This window comes from Carassius carassius, chromosome 9, assembly GCF_963082965.1.
Source record: "Carassius carassius chromosome 9, fCarCar2.1, whole genome shotgun sequence".
Taxonomy (NCBI): domain Eukaryota; kingdom Metazoa; phylum Chordata; class Actinopteri; order Cypriniformes; family Cyprinidae; genus Carassius; species Carassius carassius.
The window spans coordinates 27901827-27925855 of record NC_081763.1 but is presented as its reverse complement, the minus strand read 5'-3'; the positions used below and the strand labels follow the sequence as shown (position 1 = coordinate 27925855).

The window sequence follows — 24029 nt, the reverse complement described above, 5'->3', positions numbered from 1 at the left end:
GTGCACGAGACTTATATTTATTTATTTTCTTTGCTATTTTGTATACTTGTCAGTAGAGCACAATCTAAAATGTCAGGCAAATAGTTAAAAAATAAAAATAAATAAATATTAAATAAATTGTAGTTTCATCTTCAATTGTCATCACAAGCCAACCCTGTTAAATTTCTGAAATCCTACAAAATTGTTCTGTAAAAGGCACACATTTTATAGAATGGGCCATTCACTAGACACATTTTTGGGAACTTTCCACCTGGAAAATAACATTTGTAAAAGTTTTTATAAAAGAAAAAAAGAAAAAAGAAAAAATTTCCCCATGACTTGAAAGAAACCATAACTCAACACTTGCATTTTCCCTTTATTTGCACATATTAGACAACCAATCTTACATCTTGATATATGATTTTAAACCAATGCACAGTATGTAAAATTCACTCCGTGTCAAAACATGCCATAAAGATTCTGAAATAAATTAAATGGCACAACAGCCCAATTTTAATATCTACAGACTGGGCATCACTGCCATGTTTACAAATCTATATACATGAGATATAACAAAACAGCCAACAAAGTGCGCAATAACCATGTGAAATCAAAGACTCAAAGAAAATTAATACTAAAAAGTGCTCATATACTAGATCTTAAAGTCTGGCGTAAATGAACTGAACTTAAATACTGTGATAAAATAAGTTGGCTTCCGTTCCACGAGTGAAATAAATAAACAAGTGAATATCAAACTCACCAGCAGGTCCAGCAGAGGCACATGGGATAGAAATGAGGTTCTGTGATGAAGGTCACACTGCACACAGACTGATTTACAGTCAAAGCCGTTACACGAGTGAAACAGTATTTGTCATTTGTGTCAATATAGTGCGATGCTATCATGAGCACTGTGGCTCGTGAATCTAGACAGTAAACATTAGGTAACTGCGGGATTCTGAAGTGCAGTTTCAGGAAACATACATACAACCCTTTCAAAGCCCTGAACTAGTGGTTGCTTCATGCAAACTGGTGACCAGTCAGCTGATGTAACTGGGTTAATAATTCATTAGAGCGCTTTTAAAGGTAGCCGATGTTTCCATGCTATTTAACGTTTTCTTGGCATCCATTCCAGTAAAAACATCTGCTGACCTCCACATTAAGACCTTTTACTGAAGCTGAAAACAGTGAACGTGTAAATCCAGGCTGAGGGGACGTTCAGATTTACCTCAGATCCCACAAACACACACACATTCATCTGCATTAAGCATACAGTGACGTTCACCTCAAAAGAAAATCCCTTTAACATCTTTTGAATTGTGCGACACACAAACACTCACACAGAAGCTGCGGTCTGACTCAGACCTTTGTCGTATTGCTGGCTTTAGGTGAGACCTCATGAGAACAGAGGTCGACTGAAGCACACGGTCACAGGAACGGACCCCTCACGCCTGACATGTATCTGTCAGACACGCTGGAGGCACGACATCTCAGTCTCTCTCACACACACACACACACACACACACTCTCACACACATTCTTTCGAGTGTCCTCTCCGTTTCCACATCATGTCCGAGCTTGTGTGGAGGTCGCTGGGGAAGTCTCTCAGACGCTGAGAGGGAGCATGCCGGGAGGAGACACGGTCTGCGCCGAAGACATGGCCGTCAGAGGATCCAGGCCATTCATATTCCTGTGATGAACAGAAGTGAGCAATACATCAATAACCTGAATTACGTAAGTATTACAAATCTTCAGTAAACAGGTTAGGTGATATGAAATATTTTAAGCCGTCATATGCATCACTTAAACATGTCAGTGATACACATCAGCAAACGTTTGGTTCTGGTTAGCAGACAATAGAAAGCGAAGCACTTACGTCTTATCGAAGTACGTAGTGTGGAGCGAATGGGAGAACTTGGTTGCGTTGCTGTTGATGAGGCTTCCATTTCCTGTTGCGTAATTTTTCCTTGCTGCCTGGTCCTTGGCAAAGTTCCTACAGGCGGCTAGTTTAGACTCAAGAGCCTGCACAAGAGAGACATCCCAAGTTGTTCCATTAATATGTGCATCTAATTTTCATTTGAGTCCATTCTGATAAGTAGCTCTTTATAAGTGTTGAAGTGAAATGCATGTAGGGCCAGTTTCACAATTAAAGCATTCAGGAATTTACCCCAACTTTCCGCAGTAGATCACCAACGATATTAAGGGCTGAGATCCGTGCAGACGGTGTGAGGGGGGAGTTTCCACAGCCATTGGTCAATGCTTTGGAGAAAAAAAAAACGAAAAAAAAAAACAGAGGTAAATTGGATTAGATTGTTAGACTGTTAAGAGTGTGACTGAAAAAAATTAGTTTCAATGACTAACATGGTTATGATAATTAGAGAACTAGAAGACCAATACAATGACAATATACAATATATGCACAGAATATGCTGATACATAAAACACTACTCAAAATTGCTGAAATTGAATTAATATTTAATTTATTACTATTTAAATAAAATTTAAAAAAATGTTAAGAAACTAAGAGAAATGGTTTTAATTTGACATTATCCATTAACGAGGCTGTTGTTACTGATCAATACTAAATGACCAAATATGGCACCAACCTTTGGAAGCAATGAAAGGATGCTCCATGTTCTTCCCCACAGGTGTGGCTGGGAGGGACAGGGAGGCCTGCACTGCTGAGTCCGTCTTATCAATGTCTAGGGTGGGAGAACTAGGGGCCGACATCCTGGAAACATCTGAAGTCCTTTCTCGAACTGCCAACTCTTGCCTCAAATCTACAAGAACATGCATATTTAGCACTGATACACCTGCACAAACTTTTTGTGTTCGGTTCTTAAACTCGATAGCATCTGCAGTATGTTTATTACCACAGAAACAGTTTTGTTTGACCATTCATTTTCAGTTTTTTAGTCCAGAATAGAGTGCTGCAGGAATGCAAGTCATTTTTAGGCTAAAACCTGGGAATGAGAATTCCCTGGGAATTTTTGGTTAATGCCTAAAAAAGGTCTGTGGCTCACACAAGCTCAAGTTATTATGATGGTTTATTCAACAAAATCAGTAATACCCCACTTTTTGCTGCTAATAAGTGCCTAAATGGGACTAGAGGTGGTCGAGACATTAAACAAACAAAATTTATACACTCACAATTCCACTTTCACTGCCTTGTTATGCCTATAATCATCCTCTTGGAAACCTTTCTAATATAAAGTTTTAGTTTTTTAAAGAGAGAAAGTTACCTAATTATGGTGACATTAAAGTCATGTGACCGTGGTGTAGTTTAAATAATACCCTACACTTAGCTTTTTACCGTCATTTTTATTAAGGCTTCAAAATTCTAAAAAGGTTTTTTTTTTTTTTTTATGTATGGAGGTGTGTAAGAATCACAAGCTTCTGTCTGTCACAAAGCTTATTTTCTGCAATAATCCAAAAGCTAAAATAAATAAATCCTATTGGATTTTTGTCAAGAGAACCAGGCCAATGCAAACTCTTGAATTGATGACAAAAATGCTTGCTTCCATTACAAGTGCATTTATATACACGCATACACCAACTTGAAGGGGTTTCTTATAAATGATGCATCTTCACACATCACCTTTTTTAGGCTAACGTATAAGCTAGTAAAGAAAAGTCAATCGTGTCAAACTGAAAAACTAAGGGAATGTCAGCTAACATTCATTTAATAGCAATGCTGTGAAATGAAGTATGGTCTGTCATAAAGTTTACCTCTAGCTTCATCTTTCAGCCTCTGCACTGAGACCAGCAGAGACTCCTTCTCATCCAGTTCACTCTCCAGGAAGGCATTCCTCTCTATCGCCTGGTTTAGCCTCTGTTCAAAGTCCTCCAGAGACGTGATGGTGGCCCTGCACAATCCAGGTTGTCATTTTAAACATGCTGACCTAAATGTATCTGTTGCATGACACTTGCATGTATTTTAGTCTGCATTTGTTGGGCATTGGTAACATGTAAGCTAGTCTTGTCAAAAAGGTATTCTAGCAATCCAGGAACTCAGGGCCAAGTTAGTTTAGAATGACAAAATCTTGTCGTGTACCTCTTAGCTCTCTCCAGGTCGTCGTTGGCCTGCTCCAGCTCCCTGACGTATTTGTGCAGCTGCTCCTTGATGCCGCGGGTTTGGACCAGGTCATCCTCCAGCATGGAGATCTGCTTATAGCTCTGCGCATACTGCTGCTCCAGTTTCTCCTGCAGTCAGGGACACAGTCTGAGTCACCATCAGAAACAACCTGAACTACCTGCCAATGGCAGGTGAGAAAAAAAAACTAAGGATTCATCACTCCTAGTCAGAAAGGTCCATTTTTCCTTTTTTAAGCTTATATCTACAGAGATCTCAATACTATCCAAATTAGAGACGTTCTGGATCAAGCTCAAACCTCTTTGACAACAGATTTCTCACAGTGGCTCAATAGCAACAAGTCTGTATCTGTTTCTTAAAGGGAAGAAAAAAAAAAAGAAGAAACTATTTTTACTTGCACTTGACCCTTTAATGAGGAGCAGGAAAAGGAGGAACACTGGTGCACATGGCAACCCTCCCGACTTCTCCTGTAGGTAACCTACTTTTTCCACTTCATTTCTTTTATTCTAAATAAGCACATTGTTTTGGGCCGTTGCAAAATAATGGGTGTCCCATATTCTCCAAAACGAACCCGTGGTCAGTGGGCAAGGGCTACTAGTCTAGCGTTTCTGAGAATGTGATCACTTAATGAACATGCTTTCTGGGACAGCAACAAGATCAAATTTAGTTTGTGTAAGGAGACCTTGGACTGATATAAGCGAGCTCTATAAATCTCAGCATCTGTGCCGGGTCTAATTCAACTAATTCAACCTAAACCCAAGCCATTAAAAAGATATTTCTGTAAGAGTCTTAGAGGAACAACTGTGCTAAATGTGAACTTTTCTGCTGAGCCATTAGCTTTCTATTTTCTTCCTCTTCATCCTGACATCCAATTACAGCACACTTGGGATTAACAGACCCTCGACAGCTCTCACACTGAGCAATGCTGCATCACACAACAGCACAATAGGAGATTGATGCATTGCTGATGCTTTACAATTAAATCAGCCAATTAAAGGTGTGTGGAGGTACCCCTGGCATTAGGCGCTTTCGTACCCATAGAGAAGCCAAACTATACTTTTGTATATTTGTTTATTTCCATTTATTTCAAACACATCAGGTTACTAGTACCTAAAAGATGACCTCTTATGACGGGCTAACCCCAAGTAAATTCTCATGGTTTGTGACATCAACGGGTGATTGCCAAAAGAACATTATATTATAAGATTTGTATATCAAAAAACAAAGTCCGTTTTAGAACAATTAACATTGACATTTGCGTCAATAATCTCATGACAATTAAGCTTTTTTAAATGTAACTGCCTTTCAGTTTAGGTCAGCAAGATCTTATTTGCTTAAGGCTGCATTTATTTGATCAAAAACAGAGTCAAAACAGTAATACTGTGAAATATTAGAATTTAAAATAATGGTTTCTTATGCATATTTTAAAATATTATTTATTCCTGTGATGCAAAGTTGAATTTTCAGCATCATTACTCCAGTCTTCAGTGTCACATGATCCTTCAGAAATCATTCTAATATGCTGATTTGCTGCTCAAGAAACATTATTATCGATTATTAATCAAGCAGAAACTGTTCTGCTTTATTTTTAGGTAAACAGCAATACATTTTCATCAGGATTCCTTTTGATGTATAAAAAAAAAGGTTCAAAAGAACGGCATTTATTTGAAATAGAATTTTTTTTTTTTAATTACTTTTGTAATATTGCAAATGTCTTTCTGGTCACTTTTTAATAAAATGAAGGCATCCTTGCTGAATAAAAGAATTGATTAAAAAAAATAAATAGTTTTGAAAGTTTTTTATTTGAAGTAAAAATGATTCCAAACAGACTTCCTTTTAAGGAAAATCTTTTTTTTTTATATATATATATATATTGGAATCCAATATGACTTGGACGTGAGAATCAACTCAATGATATGCTGATTTCTAGATTTCCATAAATGGTCTGGGTGGCCTGAGGATGGAGATTTGTATTATTTCAAAAGAGCAAAGTCATTTCAGCTCTTGTCCTACCTTCAGTGTGTCCACCTCGCTCTTCAGCCTCTGGTTCTCGGACTGCAGATCTCGGATGCGGTGTTCGGCCTGACCCAGCTGAGCCTCCAGCTCGGCCTCCAGCTCTCGACTGCCCTCCTGGAACTCCTGCAGCTCCTCCTGAGCATCATAATAACTGCAGATATACAAACATATGAAAAAACACCCGTCACCAGCCACCTGGAGCAGCGGCGGCACATTCATCACATTAACTATGCAATGCAAATTGACACCCAGACTGCAACAAAAGAGTAGACACGCTCGAAGCATGTAGGCCTTGACAGCTGGTGCTATAACAGATGATGAATTACAGTCACTCAGGGCTGTGGCTATTCAGACTGGAGCCACTCTGGAGGTCCTAAGACCAATTTAAAACAGGACACCCGTTACCTAACCATGTCCAACAATAACAACGCAGCAGAATTCAGCACTTCCTGAATACCAGGAACATCTCATGGGCAGAAATTATGCAGTTTTGAAAAAGATCTTCTTAATGCATCTGCTCAGCCAAATGTGCACTTTGAAGGTCAGGGGTCAGGGGTCAGAGGCAGGCCTGAGATGAATAGTGGGTCTGGTGGCAGGAAATGAGCTCAACAGCATGCATGGTCTTGGTTGTTTTTAGACAGCGTTTCCAAAGCTCTTTTAGACAGGAACGTCCCTTTAACCCAATTCACTTCCCCCAGCCTCATGCTGTCATGTGCAGAGCAACCTTAAATCTGTCGCCTCACCCCTCCTTCCCTGAAATACCAGACAAGCACGGGCCTGCCTTCTCAGCACAAACCATTAAAACAATCATGCGACAACAGGAAGATGCTCAAAAGCACATTTTCAGTCCTTTATGAGATTGGGATTATTATACAGTACAATTCAAAAGTTAGGGGTCAGTAAGATTTTGTTTTAAAGAAATTTATATTTTTAATCAGGAAGGACGCACTAAATGGATCAAAAGTGACAGCAAATATTTTTATAATGATACAAAGAGATGGCTACAATTTAAAATAAATGCTGTTCAATGATGCAATGATTAATTAAAGCAGGCTCTATTCAATGAATCAGCGGGTGGCATTGAAGACTTGAGTAATGATGCTGAAATAGAATTGTAATAATTTTTCACAATATTCCTGTTTTTTTTTTTTTTATCAAATAAATGCAGCCATAGTGAACATAAGAAACCTTTCAAAAACAAATTCTCAGCAACTCAAAAAGCATCCATGTCTATACCTTTTCTAAAATAAATGTTGCTTAGGTCTTTGAGACTTGCCGCTCTGTCAAGTGAGTTAAAGGGGCTTTAAAAAGCCCACTCATTTGTGTGACTATTTTCAGGAAAGCATGTTTTGCTCCTTCCTCAGCAGGAAATTCCTGGGATTGTGATCTTCCTGTGCTCCACCAAAGCTCTGGGGTAAAACCACAGCTCAGGAGGAGCATGTGCTGAAACTGTGTAGGAGTTCAGAGTGGCACAGACAGACCACCAGCAGACACACGGTCAGCATCAGTGCCAGCACCAACTGTGAGCTCCGTTTTAGATCAGAGACACTCTCGGGCCACTTTTGGTCATTGAAGAACAGAGGAGGTTATGCAGTCAATTCATGTACTAGCGTTTTAGGCCTAAAACTACAGAACAAAAATGGATTTCCTAACAACAAAACTGTTCTATCTTGAGAATGAGAAAGATCACAATATTTCACTGATCACATAAACCAACTGAAACTTTAAAAAAAGACATCTAGCCTACCTAAAATGTGACCAGGAGCACAATATGATGCTTCAAGCGTGGCAAATTTTAATAAATGAGACTGAGAGACACCAATCATAACAGCTGGAGCTGTGGAGCATCTTCACAGGTTAACAGAGGCTCTCTTTTGTCAAGGGCAGTGAAAGGCTCTCTGTGTGTTGTAGCTTTTTCTCAGTTTTTCCATGACAAAAAGTGCTGAAGTCATATTTACAGCCATTCACTACCCTCGTGATTGTAGGTATGAACACAGAGACAATCATTATTGTTGAACATTGAACTTAAACAGTTGACTCCCCATGGCTTGTATGTGAAGATAAACAGCACACAGTTGTAAAAATCTCAGCTGGTTGCTATATTTAGTAGTTAATGACTTCAGCCTACCTCTTCTTGTATTTCAGAGACAAGCACTTCCAGTAATTGATTTCCTCGTCTTTCGAGGAGAATTTCGGCATCATCTCTGTGTCCATGGTGGAGACCTGTGGAAGCAGATGGGAATTAGAGCAGTCCTGAGAGACCCAGAGCTTGTGCAGTTTTGTCCCGGTACGGCCCCACAAACAGACCACAGGCTGAGGGCCCATAGTGTGCATCCTCATTTGACACACGTCCAATAACACTTTGTTCACCTGGCTCTATACCAAGCTCACATGACTGACTTGGTCCTTTACAAACTCACAGTTTTACAGGTTGCAGCCTTTCAGTTTTGTCATTTGTATCGCGCCTTTTACAACACGCATGGTTTCAGAGCAGCTTTACAGAAAATCACGTTAATGTTTATAGTCTCCCAAAAAGTAATATTCTGTCATCATTTACATAGAGTCAGCCTCATGTAGTTCCAAACCTGTATGACTTTTATTCAGCTTCGAAACACAAATTAAGATATTTTTAACAAACCCTGAGGAATTTCTATTCCTCTACTGAAAGCCGGTTCCACCAAAACTTGAACTTCTTAAAAAGTTTTTGAAGATATTGTAGAGTAATCCATGTGAACGGAGAAGTTTAATCCAAGACTTCAGAAAAGACACAATTGCTTTACATGATGAACAGTTTTAATATAAACCACATCTCTTCAGAAGACTTGGGTTAAACTGCTGGATTCATTTGGATTACATTTGAAGCTTCAAAGTTTTTGTTGAGTGGACTTTTGTTGTTGGGACAGAAATATCTTGTGTTGCATTAACAAGGTCTTTTATATTTGTGTTTTCAAGATGAATGAAAGTCTAATAGGATTGGATATTGGATGATGTTAAAGAAACAAACTCAAAATTGAAGATTTTGTTCATTTCCTCACCCTCACATCAATCATTTTATGGTAAAATCATGGATATCCACTGTAAGATCTCCTTTTGCGGTCCACGGAAAAACAAATATATTTGGAATAGCATGGAAGTAAGTAAAGGACAACAGTTTCAGTTTACAAAGATCACAAGCCTTTTAGAGATCAAATGTGAAGCCATTTATCACAGAAGGACAGAGCAGTCCTTCAATACATAAAAGCTCGCTCAGAATAAGATTAATGGCCACAGATATTGTCCTTTTAAAACCATTAAGCACACCTGGATGCGAGTTATAGACTTTTCATTAATAGCCTTCATCCTTGCTTCGTTTTGTTTGACCATCAGCACAGAGATCCAGTGTTTTTCTGAAAATGTCATCCAATTAATTCCTATCGCAAGTCTTCTCATATGCATTGCTCATTAGATCTAACATGATGAAGAGCTCTAAACCGAAGTCATATGTTTCATTCAGCACAAGACCTCTATCAGCGACCCAACCAACAGCAGACAAACCTGTTCAGCTTCTAAAACAGTCTGAAATATTCCATGCATCTCTGCAATACTCCAGATTCTTTTCCGGATTCTCACGAGTGTCACTTGTTGCCACCCAGTGATTCCTGCTCTAAAGGACTATAGCGAATTTCCAAACCAAATAGAAAATAAAACTAAAACACCTATCCCACCCTCATTATTGTTTGCTTTTGGCATTTCCATAATTATATCAGGTCTGAAATTTTGAATTAAGATTTCAGTGATCATACTTCTTAATGTACAGGAGAAGTCACTTATTTGACTTCTAGGTCAAGTATGTATGCTTAGAATACTATTGTTTAATTGAGAATAAGTGTAATACAGGAGTACAAAAACAAATATTTAAAAAGGGCAAAAGATAAATTAAATACATTTTGAGTGATGTAATAGTGGCGTCAGGTACTATTCTGTAAAGTCCCAACAAACTGTGCCATTTATTAGCAGACACAATATAAAAAACAGGTTAAGCAGAAAATGTAAAAATATATATTAGTTTAAAAAAAATTTATGAAAATGACTATAGATGGCTCTCTAATTTAAAGGAACAACATATGCTAAAGAAACACACAAAATCACAGGTGTGCATAATACTAAAGCCATCAAATCACAAAAACAGCAATGGTTTTCTACTCTTGGAGCAGAATGGGGCTCCGGTGGGATTTGCTCTCCTGAGGGCCGTCAAAACTGTCACTTCAATTGTGGTCATTTATAATGTCTTAAGCTACCATGCAGAGTTCCTCGCCCCTCCCAAACTGACTCCTGACAGTGAGGCCATCTGTCCGGCCACAGAGCGCCTGTCCCGCACCACAGGACAGTGGGATGGTTCCTGTCTAACGCAATGCTTTCCGCGACCTACACTCTTTGCCAGTAACTACGCACAGTCAGGGGTTCAGAGGAAAGAACAGTTTCCAAGGATGACATTATTTCCGAAATACCAATTTCAGTAAACACGGTCCTGCTGAGTAATACACTATAAACATGTGACATACCCTGAAAGATTAGAGGACGAGATCTGTGCTACCATCAAGTTATGCTTTCAAGTAATGTTTACAGTCAGCTTCATACATGCAAGTGTCTAATGTAACACCATTGTGTTTATTTATAAAATATTTAGGTATGACAAGAAAGAAATGGCATCAGATGACAAATGTCACAAAATGTGGCCTGTTGTCATACATTAAAGGTAACGTTAGCCTATAACTTATCGCTGTATAAATGTTCAAAACATAACAAATGTGATATTTATTTCTCATTAATGTTATAGCACAAGATGTATGACAACAGATTAAAGAATCTAATCACATAACGTAAACAGAAAAAAATGCGTTCACGCCATTCAAATAACTATCTACTTAGAGATGACGTAAGACCAATGACGTCAGATGACCAAACCAGAAAACGACTAGCGGTGATCATTCAATTCAAAAACAATCACGAGGATGAATTTAATACCTAACATTAGCAAAACAAGCAGTGTTCACCGAAGGCGATAATTTGGATTTGTTGGGAATCGAGTAAAAGCAGAGCTGAATCTTCCAGGTTGACGTCAGCGGATGTGACCAACGTTATTTAAAATTAAAGTCAATATCGAGTATGTATCATTTAAATAATTGTCATCAAAACACATTCAACGGCGGTTTGATTTCCTAACGATATAACGTTACATCAGTCGAGCAAAGGAGTTTTGGCTGTAACATAACATTAGCCAGAAGAAACCGGCGCAGGAAAAAAAATCTGGTTTCGGCAACTGTTGGTCTTCACTGGCCAAAGAATGACAGTTTAAGATAACAGTCTGGTTAAATTATAAAGCCTCGCATTTCCCGTCGAACACGGCGTGTATAATTATCCCCGACTAAATCACAAATGTCTACCTTATCATGTCCTACTCTTGAAGTCGGCGAACAAGCTCGGTGTCTCGTCTGCGCTCGAGCGGCGGCTGATAGAAATGCCAACGCGACTCCACTGATTTCCCTCTTCAGCTTCCGGTAAGATGACGACACCGCGTCCTTGCGTCATTTTAACGTCAGTGAAACTCATCCGAAGCACATTCATGTTTATCTTCTTCTTCTTCTTCTTCTTTTGTTTTATTGGCAACCGCACTTAACAGTGCATTACTGCCATCACCCGGTAGCTTGGATCTTGGATCAGAAACATTTCTAATCACCCCCTCCCCCCCACCCCCCCAAAAAAAAAAAAAAAAAAAAAAAAAAAAAACCCCACTGGCGCTGCGTGTTCAGCTCCTCCAGCTTCCACCCCACTTCCCTTTAACTCCCGTAACCTTCCGTAACCTTATTTACCTCCAAATCTACTTACCCTGTCTCACACTATACTCATCCACATCTTCTACCTTTCTCTACAAGCCTAAATACATATTAATCCTATATTCTCTTCATTAAACCAGTATTATTCAAAAACTGAAACAACACATTAACCATACTATTTCCTATATCTGAGTCTAATATATTCTTTAATGTTAACTCTTTCCCTTCATTCTTCCATAATTCTTCTCTTAACACTTCTCTTTCTTCATCATACCCATTACAATTAATAATCACATGTTCTACAGTTTCCATTCATGTTTATGACGCATAGAGCATGAAAATAGTATAATTTGACATATGCAAATCCAGAATATTTGTTTTCTGTTCTTATTTATATGATTGCTTTATGTTGGAATATATTCATGTCTCGCTTCCTTGTTTATGTATGTTTCTACAAGATTTTGCAATAAAAAAAGGAGTTGAGCAGATTAAATAAATAAATGCATAGAGTCTGAAACGGGCACGATATGCGGATTTTGGTGTGTAATAAAACGGGGAATAATCCGTGATTCATGTTTCATTTTGACAACTGACCAAATCTCCTCGGCAGAAATCACGCCGCGAGATGGCGCGTTAGGTCTGCAGTGTAGATGTAAATTAAAAATGGAATATGAATATGAAATGGAACATGAATATCTATTAAGTGTAGATTTTATTTAAATAGTATATATATTCCAGAATTTGGAACTATTAAGAGTAATTCATTTTGGAATATACATATTATGTTTAGTTAATTTTATTAAATTATATTTTCATTTTCCCCCATTGAGTTTAGTTCAAATTTCTTTGTGTGACTACTGTTGTTTTCGGTTTAATTTCTGTGAATTTATAATTCTTTTTTTATTTCTATCTCTTATTATTATTATATCATTATGAAAAATATTTCATAAAATAAATAAATTATATATATATATATTCCCTCTATAAATATTTCCATATAGCCTACTACTACTAATACGAATGATGATTATTATTATATCGAAAATATTTAATAGAATAAAGTATGCTATACTTTTGTTTTAACATTTTCTCTATTAACATTTCCTATAATGTCCATATAATAATAATAATAATAATAATACTGTATTAATATTATTGTTGTAATAATAAATAATTAATATACATAACTAGAATTATTATTAATAAGAAAATCTATAAATTATATAATATAATAGGCCTAGTAGTAGTAGCCTACTATTAAAATGTGTAAATTTTATAGGCTTATATGTCAGATGAAACACACAAACAAACAACACAAATAATAGCCTTCTCGAAAACTGCACAACTGCACTGTTTACATTGAAGTGAATAGTTTTATCTTCTTCTTTCTAGTTAACAGCCGATCTGGTTTTTCAACATTGCTGGCGTGACAACGGCTGTGGCGTCATGGCGCCAGCATGTTATCTTACGGGAGTATCAGTTACCTGCGCCAGTGCGCGCGTTCCCGAGGGCTGCTCGCAGTCCAGCATCTCAAAGCCAGTCGAGGGGATCCGGGTGGAGTTATTTAAAACCGGAGAGATATGGACGAGGAAGCTCAGGACCGCGAGTGTCCGGTGTGTTACGAGAGTCTTTCGGACAGCGCCAGGGCGCTCAGCTGCGGGCATCACTTCTGTCATGACTGCTTAGTGCGAACTCTGGTCAACACCAGTCTGAACGGATCCATTAAACGGGATACTATCATCTGCCCCGTCTGCAGACACCTGACATTCATCACAAAGCCCCATGGATTCACACTCTCAACGGCTGAAGCCAAAAGGATTGGAAAGACATTGGAGGTACCATCTAAACCCACTCTTGTACTCCCTGTTGGGACTGATACTGGAGGTCTTAGCTGTATCTGCAGGTGTCTAAGGAGAATTTCATGTAGACTATGTAGACGAAGACTCGTCTGTCCTAAAGATGCTTCAGAAGTGTTCATCATCAGTGAGTTGGGTCGACCCATGACAGAGGGTGATGTTATTGACATTGGGACAACTTCAGCCATGCAGCAGGACTACAGCAGCAATGGACAGAGACTTTGCACCATCTCCTGCTGCCTTCTGGTCCTAATGATCACTTTCACCTTACTGGCACTGGTGGCTGCCACACTTCCATGGGTTTTGCTGGCTTAAAGTGTCCAGAACCGTTTCTATGTGGTACCTCATGGAAGATCAGTCACATTAAGAGAAGTCTAAATCATTGTTAAAACAAATGTCTGCATGTGTTACTGAAAATGAAATGTGGTTTCACAAGTCACAATGAATGTTTGGTGAAGAACTGACTGTTATTGTGAGATCTTTTCCAAGGCTTGTTCTGGCATGTCTCGTGAATGTCTTGAGGGGAGGAACCTTACATAACAGTCAGATATATAGTGTTACTTACTTTACAGATAACATTTGATTTGTTCTGGATCTGAATGCAAAAAACTGTTACAGTAGGAAGATAGAGTTGACTGACACACTTCCCTCATCGAGTTACTGTGACGAGACTGGGTCATTTAAAAGTGAAGAAGAAAAGATGAGCCGGTCCTCTGGTTGTCACTTGATCTTGGAGAAACACAGTGGGATTCAGTTACAACTACCATGGACACAAGTTTGAAAAAGGAGGACGGGGAAGGGTGTGATGAGGATTTACATTGAGCTTTCCTCTATGGCCTGCGTTGACTGAAAGGAATGAAACACACCCTCACTTGTCCAGAAATTCTTGTCACACGGGCTAGCGAACTTCTTCAGCTAGTTCCAGCCCTGCAATGACTAATTCCTCACATTCTGTGCATGTTAACAGTCATTACTTTATTGGAGGGTGTTTCTGTGACGTACCTGCACAGCAATGCTATCTCAATGCACTTCAGAATCATATGTGCACGTTTTTATCAGTGTCTTCTCTTCTCACAGAGGACAGTTACAATGCTCAGAGGTTGCTCTTTCATACCTCGAGTGATGTTAATGGATTTCTCAGTTTGAATATCAGTTTGTCGCATATGTTTTTTCTTAAGTCTTTCGTGAAATGCACGCCAGTGAGATGTACTATAAAGGAGCCGTCACATTTAAAACTGTTGTGACTTTTCAAAGTTGAAATCAATTCATTTCAATGGACCCTTTTCACAGGCTGAAGATGCGTTTCCATAGTTATTAACAGCATGCATCTAATTTTTATTTGTTTATATTTTAATTAAAAAGAAGACTGTATTTTGTGTTAAACTACCTTGCCATTAAATTACAGAAAACTAGTTAACGCTGATGCCTGAGTGTTTCGAATACAACAACTGAGCGATCAAAAACTTGATCATTCTCTCATCTGCATATCAATTTCTCTATAGTTTTCCTTTTTTGGAAAAACATATAAATGATGGAAATGATATTTGATATTGGAGCAAATAGGAAAGCAAAACAATAGGCTGCTGTTGTAGTTCACCACTATTGAAGTTTACCCAACTATGATGACTTCCTCTTCTGAGAACCTGAGAAATGTGAAAAGGGTCCATATGAATCCATATGACTGGTAATTTTGTGTGAGGATAAAAGTTTCCCTATGCAAAAATATTCCTTATTGGCAGCACTGACCAACATAAAGCTGCTTGGTTTATAAGTGACTTCTGTGTGAGCTTTTTGTCTGCAAAATTTCAACGGAATGACGCTAATGTGACCACACCTTACGAGTAAAAAGCTATAAAAGGAATATGAATTGCATAGCCCAGATTATTTGGTTTTGGAAGTATTAGATGAAGAAAAAAAAAACCTAATAATTCAAAGTTCATAATAAAATATCTGACTTTTACTTATACAGTAGTCTTTTGCTGACATTCAATATAAATCTATCAAATTTCTGTGGATTATCGGCCTCTAATAAACATAATTTTTAAGTGTGTGAGTTTATATAGCTTTTTTCTAAAAACATAACTGATGATCATTATCCTATCTTCCCTTACATGATTTCAGTATGTAGACAGTAGTTCAAGTTGAACAACACACAAGAAAACCAAAGCACTTAGACCAGAAGTATTACAAATGTAGAGTTTAATATATATCTATGTATTTCTGACATTCTGATAAGGACTGCGGCAGGCTTCACCGTACAGACTGCTCTTTCACTGATATGCTAAGCTGAGGAGGGTGATTTACAGGCAGATCTGTACAGTAGTTCAGTAAGCAGGGGTGAAGAGGGCTGTACATCGTTGGACAATGTGCACTGATCAACTTGTCACCTCTGTTTTCACACATCCCTTGTTCATAGCTGACTCCCTTATCTGGTAATGTTTTAATGAACACACATGTGATTATCTAAAGGGAATAAATAATTAAATGCATGCTTTGTCAATCCAACTTGCTTTCACAGGATGATGTAAACGGAGAGACCTAAATGAATAAAAGTGTATTGAGAAAAAGATGAGAAATCCTCCATCCAGTTTGTCACTGTTATAACTGTTTAAAAACAGATTTGTGGCTTCTTTGTATCACATATTAGTTGTTTTTGAGCATATCATTTCATGTTGAAAATATAAAATCAATTCAGAAATAAATGTATCGGATTCGGTGCAAACGATATTTTTGTAATAGGTGCATTAGAATTTGTACTATAATTGTACTATGATCTTCTTGATTCAAGCAAGTAATAAGATGAATTTTGAAATAATATCTATTTGACTCATTAGTAGGCCTGCATGTATTCTGTGCCCGCAGATATCTTTGCAGATTTCTACCCTTTACATGTTGGCTTGACATACAGTTTGAGTTTTGTATGATAATGCTTACACAGTGTTCAATAATAATTTAACACAATTCCCATTTCAATTCTGTACTGATTTTCCAAAATCAGTACATAAAATGCAGTGAAAAGCATTACAACAACAGGTTCAAGTCAGGGCATTTCACTCTAAAATCGAAAGAAAAAATATTTAAGAAAGAATTGTATGACTATCCAGATTTATTTATTTATTTATTTGTGGCTTTTTGGCATTACATTAAAAATGTATGCTATATTTGTATTAATGAAATTTGGGAATGGTATTGTGCTTAATCATCATGAAAATCGTTTGACTTAATAATTTAAAACAATGCAAGTTTCTTGATCTGTAATTAAAGTATAATTTCTCAATTGTTTCTTCTGATTTTGGGGTGACACATGACCTGTGCAGATTCTTCGTGGGTCAAATCATCAGTTAAAATGACGTATGTACAATTCATCAGGGTTATTACATCCATTCGGTTTTGAATAATGTCTTGAACATTTCAATTACTGGATATAAATGCTAAACACAGTCACCTGTAAATAATGACATGATTCTGATAACCTTAATTTACAAATCACATTAAGATAACAAATACCTGTGCCTTTTTACCTTAGAAAAGTGTGTGATAACAGATGAGAATGAGAATGCATGTACATACTGTATAAAGCCCTCCCATGTCTTCATTAACAATAACATAAGCATTCATTATAAGTGCTAACAGAGAGAGATGAGCAAAAGTGTCACGCTTATAAAGAAAATAAACCATGCGTCTATTGCAGCTGCTATAAGGTATCGAGGCCTTTACTCTAGTAGGGCACTTCGAAGTAAAGGTGAAATCACATTCAGTCAGCACACTTCAACAGACACAACTGCCTCATCACAGAACACCGCGGGAAATGGCACAGACAGAACCTCACGTACACACGAAACTCGCCGTTAGCTTCAGGTTATAAATACTGAATGTGAGGGCACTTGCAATTATCATTGTGTTATCACTACAACTATAACTCAGTCACCAATAATCATTAGACTATATTTCATCAAGAACACACACTGAGGCATATCACAGATTTCAGCAAAAAAAAGTCCTTTTGTCCCTGACGTACACTAATGCTTATTCAAAGAAGGGAAAACAAGCCATGGCTATCCACTGTTGGAAGTAGAGTCCTTCACATGAGAACAGAGGCGGTTCGTTGTGCCCATTCCTTCGACGGGACAGAAGTGAGCTTATGTTTATTTGACCTTAATGAAGTCCTGCGCTCAGTTCAGACAAGAGAAATTGCAGCATCCATTTAATCTCGTAGTGTTGTATACCCATGAAACAAATGTGCCATCTCAGTGTGGCATCAGATAATGTGTCTGGGGTTAAAGCAATGAGACTTTGAATGATCTTTAGGGCCTGATATCTTTGAGACGACATTTCGAAAGGATCCCTGCCAAGTTAAAAAATCTATATTTTTCCATTGATTTTCGGTGATAAATGCTATACAGTGGCCCCTAAAAAGTATGTGGACACATCATGTCTATCGTTCATGTGATGAATGACATCAGTGAGGAAAAAACCTCATACATGCACTAAAAATCATTGCGACAGCAGTTGATTAAAAGTAATGGAAAGAAATGTCTGGTTAGTTAGTTGTCATTATTTTGCAGATTGCACACATCGCAACTTTTTGGGGCCATTGTATTTTCATTTATATAACCTATCAGTTTCTATACAATACTAAGACTGAACCGATGTTATACAATTAGTGTAATCTGTCGACGACTTCATCTATTTTCTAATAATAATAATAAGTCGTTTGTGTTGGTTTTTGATTTATGCTGTTGATTAAGGCTGTTATCGATGAGGTCGGTTTAGGGATAAAATCTCTCTTGGGAATAACTCTACCTAAACTTCTGCCACGTCTGCATTCATATTTCTACATCTAGTTCATGGATTACAAAAGTGCAAAAAACTCACTTGCTATGTGAACCTGACAAAAAGTGTTCAGGGACAAAATAATACTTAGAACATTATTTCTATACAAGATAAATATGGCATGTCACATTTATGAATATATAATTCATATTTGCTTTTACATTTCTCCTCTTGTTGACACTTATCTACACATCTTTATATACAGTATTGGTATATACAGAAGGGATAGTGTGGCACTGTATTCGAAGCACATTGGAGGGCATATGAGTGTGGAAGGACAACAGAAAATGCAAAGCAGTGCAACCAGTGGTTGATCTCAGTAGTGGCTGCCAAAAGTATTTTATGACACATTTGCAGAGAAGTGTTTGCAGTGACCTGTTTTTAGCACAAGCAATGTTTCTTTTTGCCGGTACAGGGTGCGGATTTGAGATTTCCAGGGTTCCCACCCCTTCTGACCAATGCGTTTCCATTAACGGTATTAATAAAATTATAATTATAATATAATAATAATTATAATTATAAAATAAATTACAGACTATAGAAAATGCAACTTTTTAGAGGGATTTAAAAAATTTCCATGTCGCTATTAAAATTCCCTGATATTGTGGGAACCCGGGATTTCCTGCCTTGGTTTCATGTTCTGCATTAGAAAGAAAGAAAGAAAGACCTCAGCATTGCAAAATTAGACTCAAACATGCTATATTCCACCAAGTCATCTATAAAAAGCATGGCATGGACCCTGTAACAAACAAAGACAGCCTACTCTCAATCCATGAGGGTGCATCTCAGTTTGAAGCCTCCAGCAAGACAAAGTGTATGAGGTTCCTTTAGAGTGAGCAGACTGCTCCCTATGTGCACTGTATTGTAATTGCAGCTCTGATAAGGCAGAAATAAAAACATCCCAATCAAACAAAACCAACAATATACAAAAAAAACAAAACAGACATAATCGTTCAGGAATCGTAACACAAAACACCAGATTCCTCAGATGCCAATTTTAATGCAATCCAATTTATTATTTTTTTTTTAGTGGCACCTGTTGTGTGGTTGCCGTCTTATCTTATACGAGTCTCTCATGTAGTATCCGTGACTCTGGGTTTGGTAAAGGTGGGGTTCCAGTTGGGCCTCAGCAGGAGTAAATGGGTTCTATGTGAAGCTGGCATGCTGCTGGGTGGGCTCAGGGGTCAAAGCGTGGTGCTTTGGCCCTCCTCATCGGACACGGACTCGCCCTCCGGAGAGCTGACCGCAGCAAGGGAGCTCCGACGTGGGACCCTGAATTCGTCCAACAGGCTGTCCAGATTGACATTGATGGAGGGAATTTCCAAACTGAAGAAATCTGCTACAGGATCATGGGAAATGAAAGCGATGGCCACGAATGTAAAGTAACAAGACAAGTTTACAGTACAGAGAGAAATGATGGGAATGGAAATGATGAGGATGTTGAACACAACACAAGGAGAGAGAAAGCAAAAAGCAATTTCAGTTTCCAGACCACTGTTAGAGGCGAAGTCAGCGAAGGGTGTTGAATGCATGTTGCAGCAGGAGAGGGGCACATCAGACTGTTTCCTGGCATTCTGCACAGGGATTCTGTTACACTGAGCTATTGGGGAGGAAGAGGAAATATCGGTTTCATTTGAAATGAAGCCTGTCCTGAAAAATCTCTGCTATGCTCATATAAAATATAAAGTTCTACATAAAGCTTTTTGTAGTTTTTCAGAAAGAAATGACAAAAGAATCAACAGTTCACCACAATCAGCGCTGGGGAATGTTACTTCAAAAAGTAACGCGTTACATTTACCATGCTCCTAAAAAAGTAGCTAATTCGATTACATTGCTACCTTTTATGGAAAGTAACGTGATACTTTTGTATGGCGTCAAGTAGCCAAGGCTCTCTGTCTTCTAGAATGGTGGATTCCTGCTCGACTTATAGATACTGTATTTGTAGGTAATTTTGCCTTGAAAAAGTATTTGTCCCAGACATGATTTGCCCACAGCAAGAAATATAGCATAACCGCATCAATGGATGTTTAAATGTGACAAAGACTGCATAAGTGTTTTGGATCGGAATTACAATTGCTGGTAACAATGCATTACACATGTATCTGTTTGTAACATTACTTTTACAGATTTTAAGGTAGGCTATGCAGTTTTTTCATAACAGAGTTTATGACCTTCATATAACAGTGTAAAGAAACTTAACGTAAGTTACTTGTAATCTGAGATGTTTCCAATTTTCCATTCAGAAAATTAATAGAAATGTAACATTACTTATCACTTATGTGCCGTTACCATTACATGTTACATATGCATTGTTACCTATCACAATGTACTAAATTTAAAAAGTAATACATTACCAAACCAATCAGTGTGACAAATCCTCATAACCAGTTTTAACCTACTGCAAAATATTTTTGGAGGAAAATCTTTCACCCTTGTGCAATTCCTGATTACGTGGCGTCCTACAGAAGTTGCTGGATTTCGTCTGTAAAAAATTTGCCAAACAGCACTAAACCTGTTATGTGTTACATGTTTGCTTGATGATCTTTACTTGATACTTGATAAGAAATAATTGGCACATAACATTATGTTACTTGTAACATGTTACCCCCAACACTGACCACAATGAACAAAATACTCCACACATAGATGACAAGATGGGTACAAATTGAAGATGTGGTAACATTAAGAACCTTGTCATTGGACTATGTGTATTGGTGGACTGTATCTGATTGTGTTGACCTCCCCTGTGTGAGAATGAGATGGACGCAGATGGACAACTGTGAGGTTGTTCTGTCATCCTGCGATGGACTCGACTGAAAGAGAGTTTGGTTGGGGTTTACCTGGGTCCACCTATGCGGTGGTGGGGATAATGGGAGGGGGAATGGTTCACGATGTAAGGTCAGGGCCGGAGGCATTGAGATGAACTTCATAAGCGACGATGTTGGCAAATGTGTGATGTTGCTTGGAAAGGTAAGGCCATAAGCCATGCATAGACCAGTCTCACACCATGCACATACTACACTGACAGAATGAAGAAGCCAAGGACAGCCCTGCGACTGGGAGTGAATGAGAAGGAAGTGTTACGGTATGAGACAGAGAGCATGGCTGCAGTAGAAGCCCCTGATTCAGCCACAGCACCAGGTCCGACGGTGTGAAATGAAGCTATTGCACGGGCACAGCAGGTTCTGGCTTACCCTAAATGTCCCCCTCACACTCAGCCCACATTCAGTCCCTGGCCTCACACAGCTGCAAGGTGCACAACGATGACAGGGGATAAAAGAGTCATACATCAATCAGTGCTCAGGAGAATGACTGACAGACACGCCTCACACGAGAGAACATACAATCAGTGCCATACAGCGGGCCACTAGAATGATACAAAGACCACAGAACCTTACTTCAGAGAAACAGTCTCACACTGAAGCTGAGAAGATAATAAGGCCTCACACTGAACTTTAAAGATGAAGTGTGTAATTCTTTGCATGCTAAAATGCTTCATTCTACAGTAGGTCAAGTCTGATTTGCGGCATACAGTCTGGTCAACATAGCAGTTTGTAAACGATTGGATTGAGCTTATGACTTCTAATGCATCATATGAACGAATGCTGGAAAAACTTACAGACTCCACCTATGATTTCAATCAGAGATGGGGTGGCTTTCTGAATTATTTGGAAAAATAGTAGAGATATTGTTTTGCTGTCTTTTTGTATTATATCATTATTTTTTTATAAATGCTTTTATTCATTTAACATCTTTGGATGTTCAGTTTTGGCTATGTCTGTTTTTGTGTATTCTATGTTTGTGGTTGAGACAAGTGTGGGAAAAGCTTTCACCCTCATGTGTGATTCCTGATGGCATGGGTTCCTATGGAAACGAGTGGATTTCTCCTAACCAAAGTACTCCTAAAAACATCCACACTTGTACTCCTGAAAGTTCAAAGCAAAGCTACCCAATAATTTGAAGTTGACGATTTTCAGTGCTTGCCAATTTTTCCATGTGACCAATTTAAATCCTTTGAGGTTTCCTATGTCTGGACACCTCTCGCCTGGATTCCTATTGAAACGACCTGGATTCCTATTGAAATGCAGACCTGTACGCATTTTGCATAGTGGGTACGCATTTTGACCTCAAAGTACGCTAATATGATTTGACACTCTAAACTACGCAAAAACCTTATGACACATCTGTCTACATGTTTACCGACTTTTATCATGCAATGCATTTATATCTTTTTATGCAGCTACAGAGATAGCTGGATGCTTTTATCTATATTATGGCCGGGCATTCTCTGTGCAATTTCAGTAAAGTTTGTGTTAAATATCAACTCTCACCGTATGAGTAAATTGCATGCGATGTCAAGCCAAAGCTCAGGATTTACGTGCTCACACGGTCCGTTCGTCGACATGCAACTTGACTGCTCACAATATACGTGTGAAATAGGCAGTTTTTGTGATTGACAACCACATATTTTCTTTACAGGTGTGAGTCTCGAAATGTCCCGTTCACACAGCAGCTTTTATATTTGGGTGAAGAGTGGAGCATTTGAATTGCACGCAGAACACAAAACTGATGGGAGTGGCTCTGATGCAAAACTGACGGGATCTTAAACTTTCAGATGACACCCAACTCATTTCCCTGTCACTGTAAGTTATCGGAAAACAAACATGAAAACACATAACATACGGAAGACACGCATTTGTGCAGCAGAGCGGCTCCCTCTCTGTATGTATGTGCTGTATGACGTGACAGACAACTAGTTGTCAAGTCCTGTTCTGTTCATACAGTGCATGTGTCCCGAGAATGCAGTTGTGAGTCCTGAAAATGTACAGGTGTGAGTTCAGTTACAGAATGCGGTTGTCCATAAAAAACCGAACTGTGTGTGAACGTAACCATATTAAGGACTCATATACAGAACTGACAACTGTATTCTGCTGCTGTGTGAATGTGACCATAAACACTTGGGAACCCCCGAACCCAGATCGGTGTAGCCTCCATCACTTCTGTCCATATCACATGCCATGTTCCCATGGTTTCATTTCTGTTTTTAAGCAGGTGCAGTGAGGGAAAAAGCACCAAAGTCTCTTTCAAGGAAAGCCTGTTCACCCGGCAGCCATATTTGCAACGTCTCCAGTCTTTCATTTAAGCCCCTTTTACACTGCACATTGGTCCCGGAAAATTGCCGGAGTTCCTTCTTTGTGAACGCAAACACGTGCCGGGATTGATTCCGGGATCGATCCAGGGTTGGGGACCTAGTCACATTGCCGGGTTCAGTTCCAGAACAAGCTCTGTGTGAACAAAAGCCAGAACCAATGCCGTAAAGCTGAAAAAGTTCAATCTGCCACAGGCACAGATGTCACAGATGTTTTACTTCTGTGCTCTTCTATAAATGTCTGGTTTGGGTCAGCCAGCAAATCAGATCTGCAGCAGACTGTTAGGACAGCA

The 24029-nt window shown here is 38.5% G+C and overlaps 3 protein-coding genes across 12 annotated transcripts in view; 1 reads left to right on the top strand and 2 right to left on the bottom strand.

The window, feature by feature from the left end:
- Positions 1 to 342: 342 nt before the first annotated feature.
- On the bottom strand, positions 343 to 11649 carry ndel1b (nudE neurodevelopment protein 1-like 1b). Its single transcript, XM_059558772.1, has 9 exons — positions 11509 to 11649; positions 8214 to 8308; positions 6083 to 6236; positions 4031 to 4179; positions 3706 to 3842; positions 2583 to 2756; positions 2144 to 2235; positions 1853 to 1998; positions 343 to 1666 (listed from the first exon to the last, which is right to left on the bottom strand). The coding sequence occupies exons 2-9, from the start codon at positions 8297 to 8299 to the stop codon at positions 1582 to 1584; spliced, it is 1023 nt and encodes a 340-aa protein (XP_059414755.1). The 5' UTR covers positions 8300 to 8308; positions 11509 to 11649; the 3' UTR covers positions 343 to 1581.
- LOC132149484 (RING finger protein 222) lies at positions 11090 to 14078 on the top strand. The gene is made up of 2 exons (XM_059558773.1): positions 11090 to 11622; positions 13291 to 14078. The coding sequence occupies exon 2, from the start codon at positions 13479 to 13481 to the stop codon at positions 14067 to 14069; it is 591 nt and encodes a 196-aa protein (XP_059414756.1). The 5' UTR covers positions 11090 to 11622; positions 13291 to 13478; the 3' UTR covers positions 14070 to 14078.
- Positions 14079 to 19098: 5020 nt separating this feature from the next.
- The window catches only part of arhgap44a (Rho GTPase activating protein 44a), a 53220-nt gene continuing 48289 nt past the window's right edge, over positions 19099 to 24029 (bottom strand). For 6 of the 10 annotated variants that reach the window (XM_059558762.1, XM_059558771.1, XM_059558763.1 and 3 more), the window contains one exon: positions 19099 to 19926. In XM_059558762.1, coding sequence (XP_059414745.1) covers positions 19772 to 19926 — 155 coding nt within the window. In that variant the 3' untranslated portion in view covers positions 19099 to 19771. Of the gene's footprint in view, positions 21834 to 24029 lie in introns of all 10 variants that reach the window. The other 4 variants (XM_059558765.1, XM_059558766.1, XM_059558768.1 and 1 more) reach the window with 4 other exon arrangements.

Bases quoted from the DNA above. Each gene is read 5' to 3' on its own strand.
- LOC132149484 (XM_059558773.1), top strand. From the start codon at position 13,479: ATGGACGAGGAAGCTCAGGACCGCGAGTGTCCGGTGTGTTACGAGAGT.
- ndel1b (XM_059558772.1), bottom strand. From the start codon at position 8,299: ATGGACACAGAGATGATGCCGAAATTCTCCTCGAAAGACGAGGAAATC. The intron at 2,757-3,705 runs GTAAACTTTATG...ATGTTCTTGTAG, and splicing joins GCTGAAAGATGAAGCTAGAG to ATTTGAGGCAAGAGTTGGCA. The intron at 1,667-1,852 runs GTAAGTGCTTCG...TGTTCATCACAG, and splicing joins ACTACGTACTTCGATAAGAC to GAATATGAATGGCCTGGATC.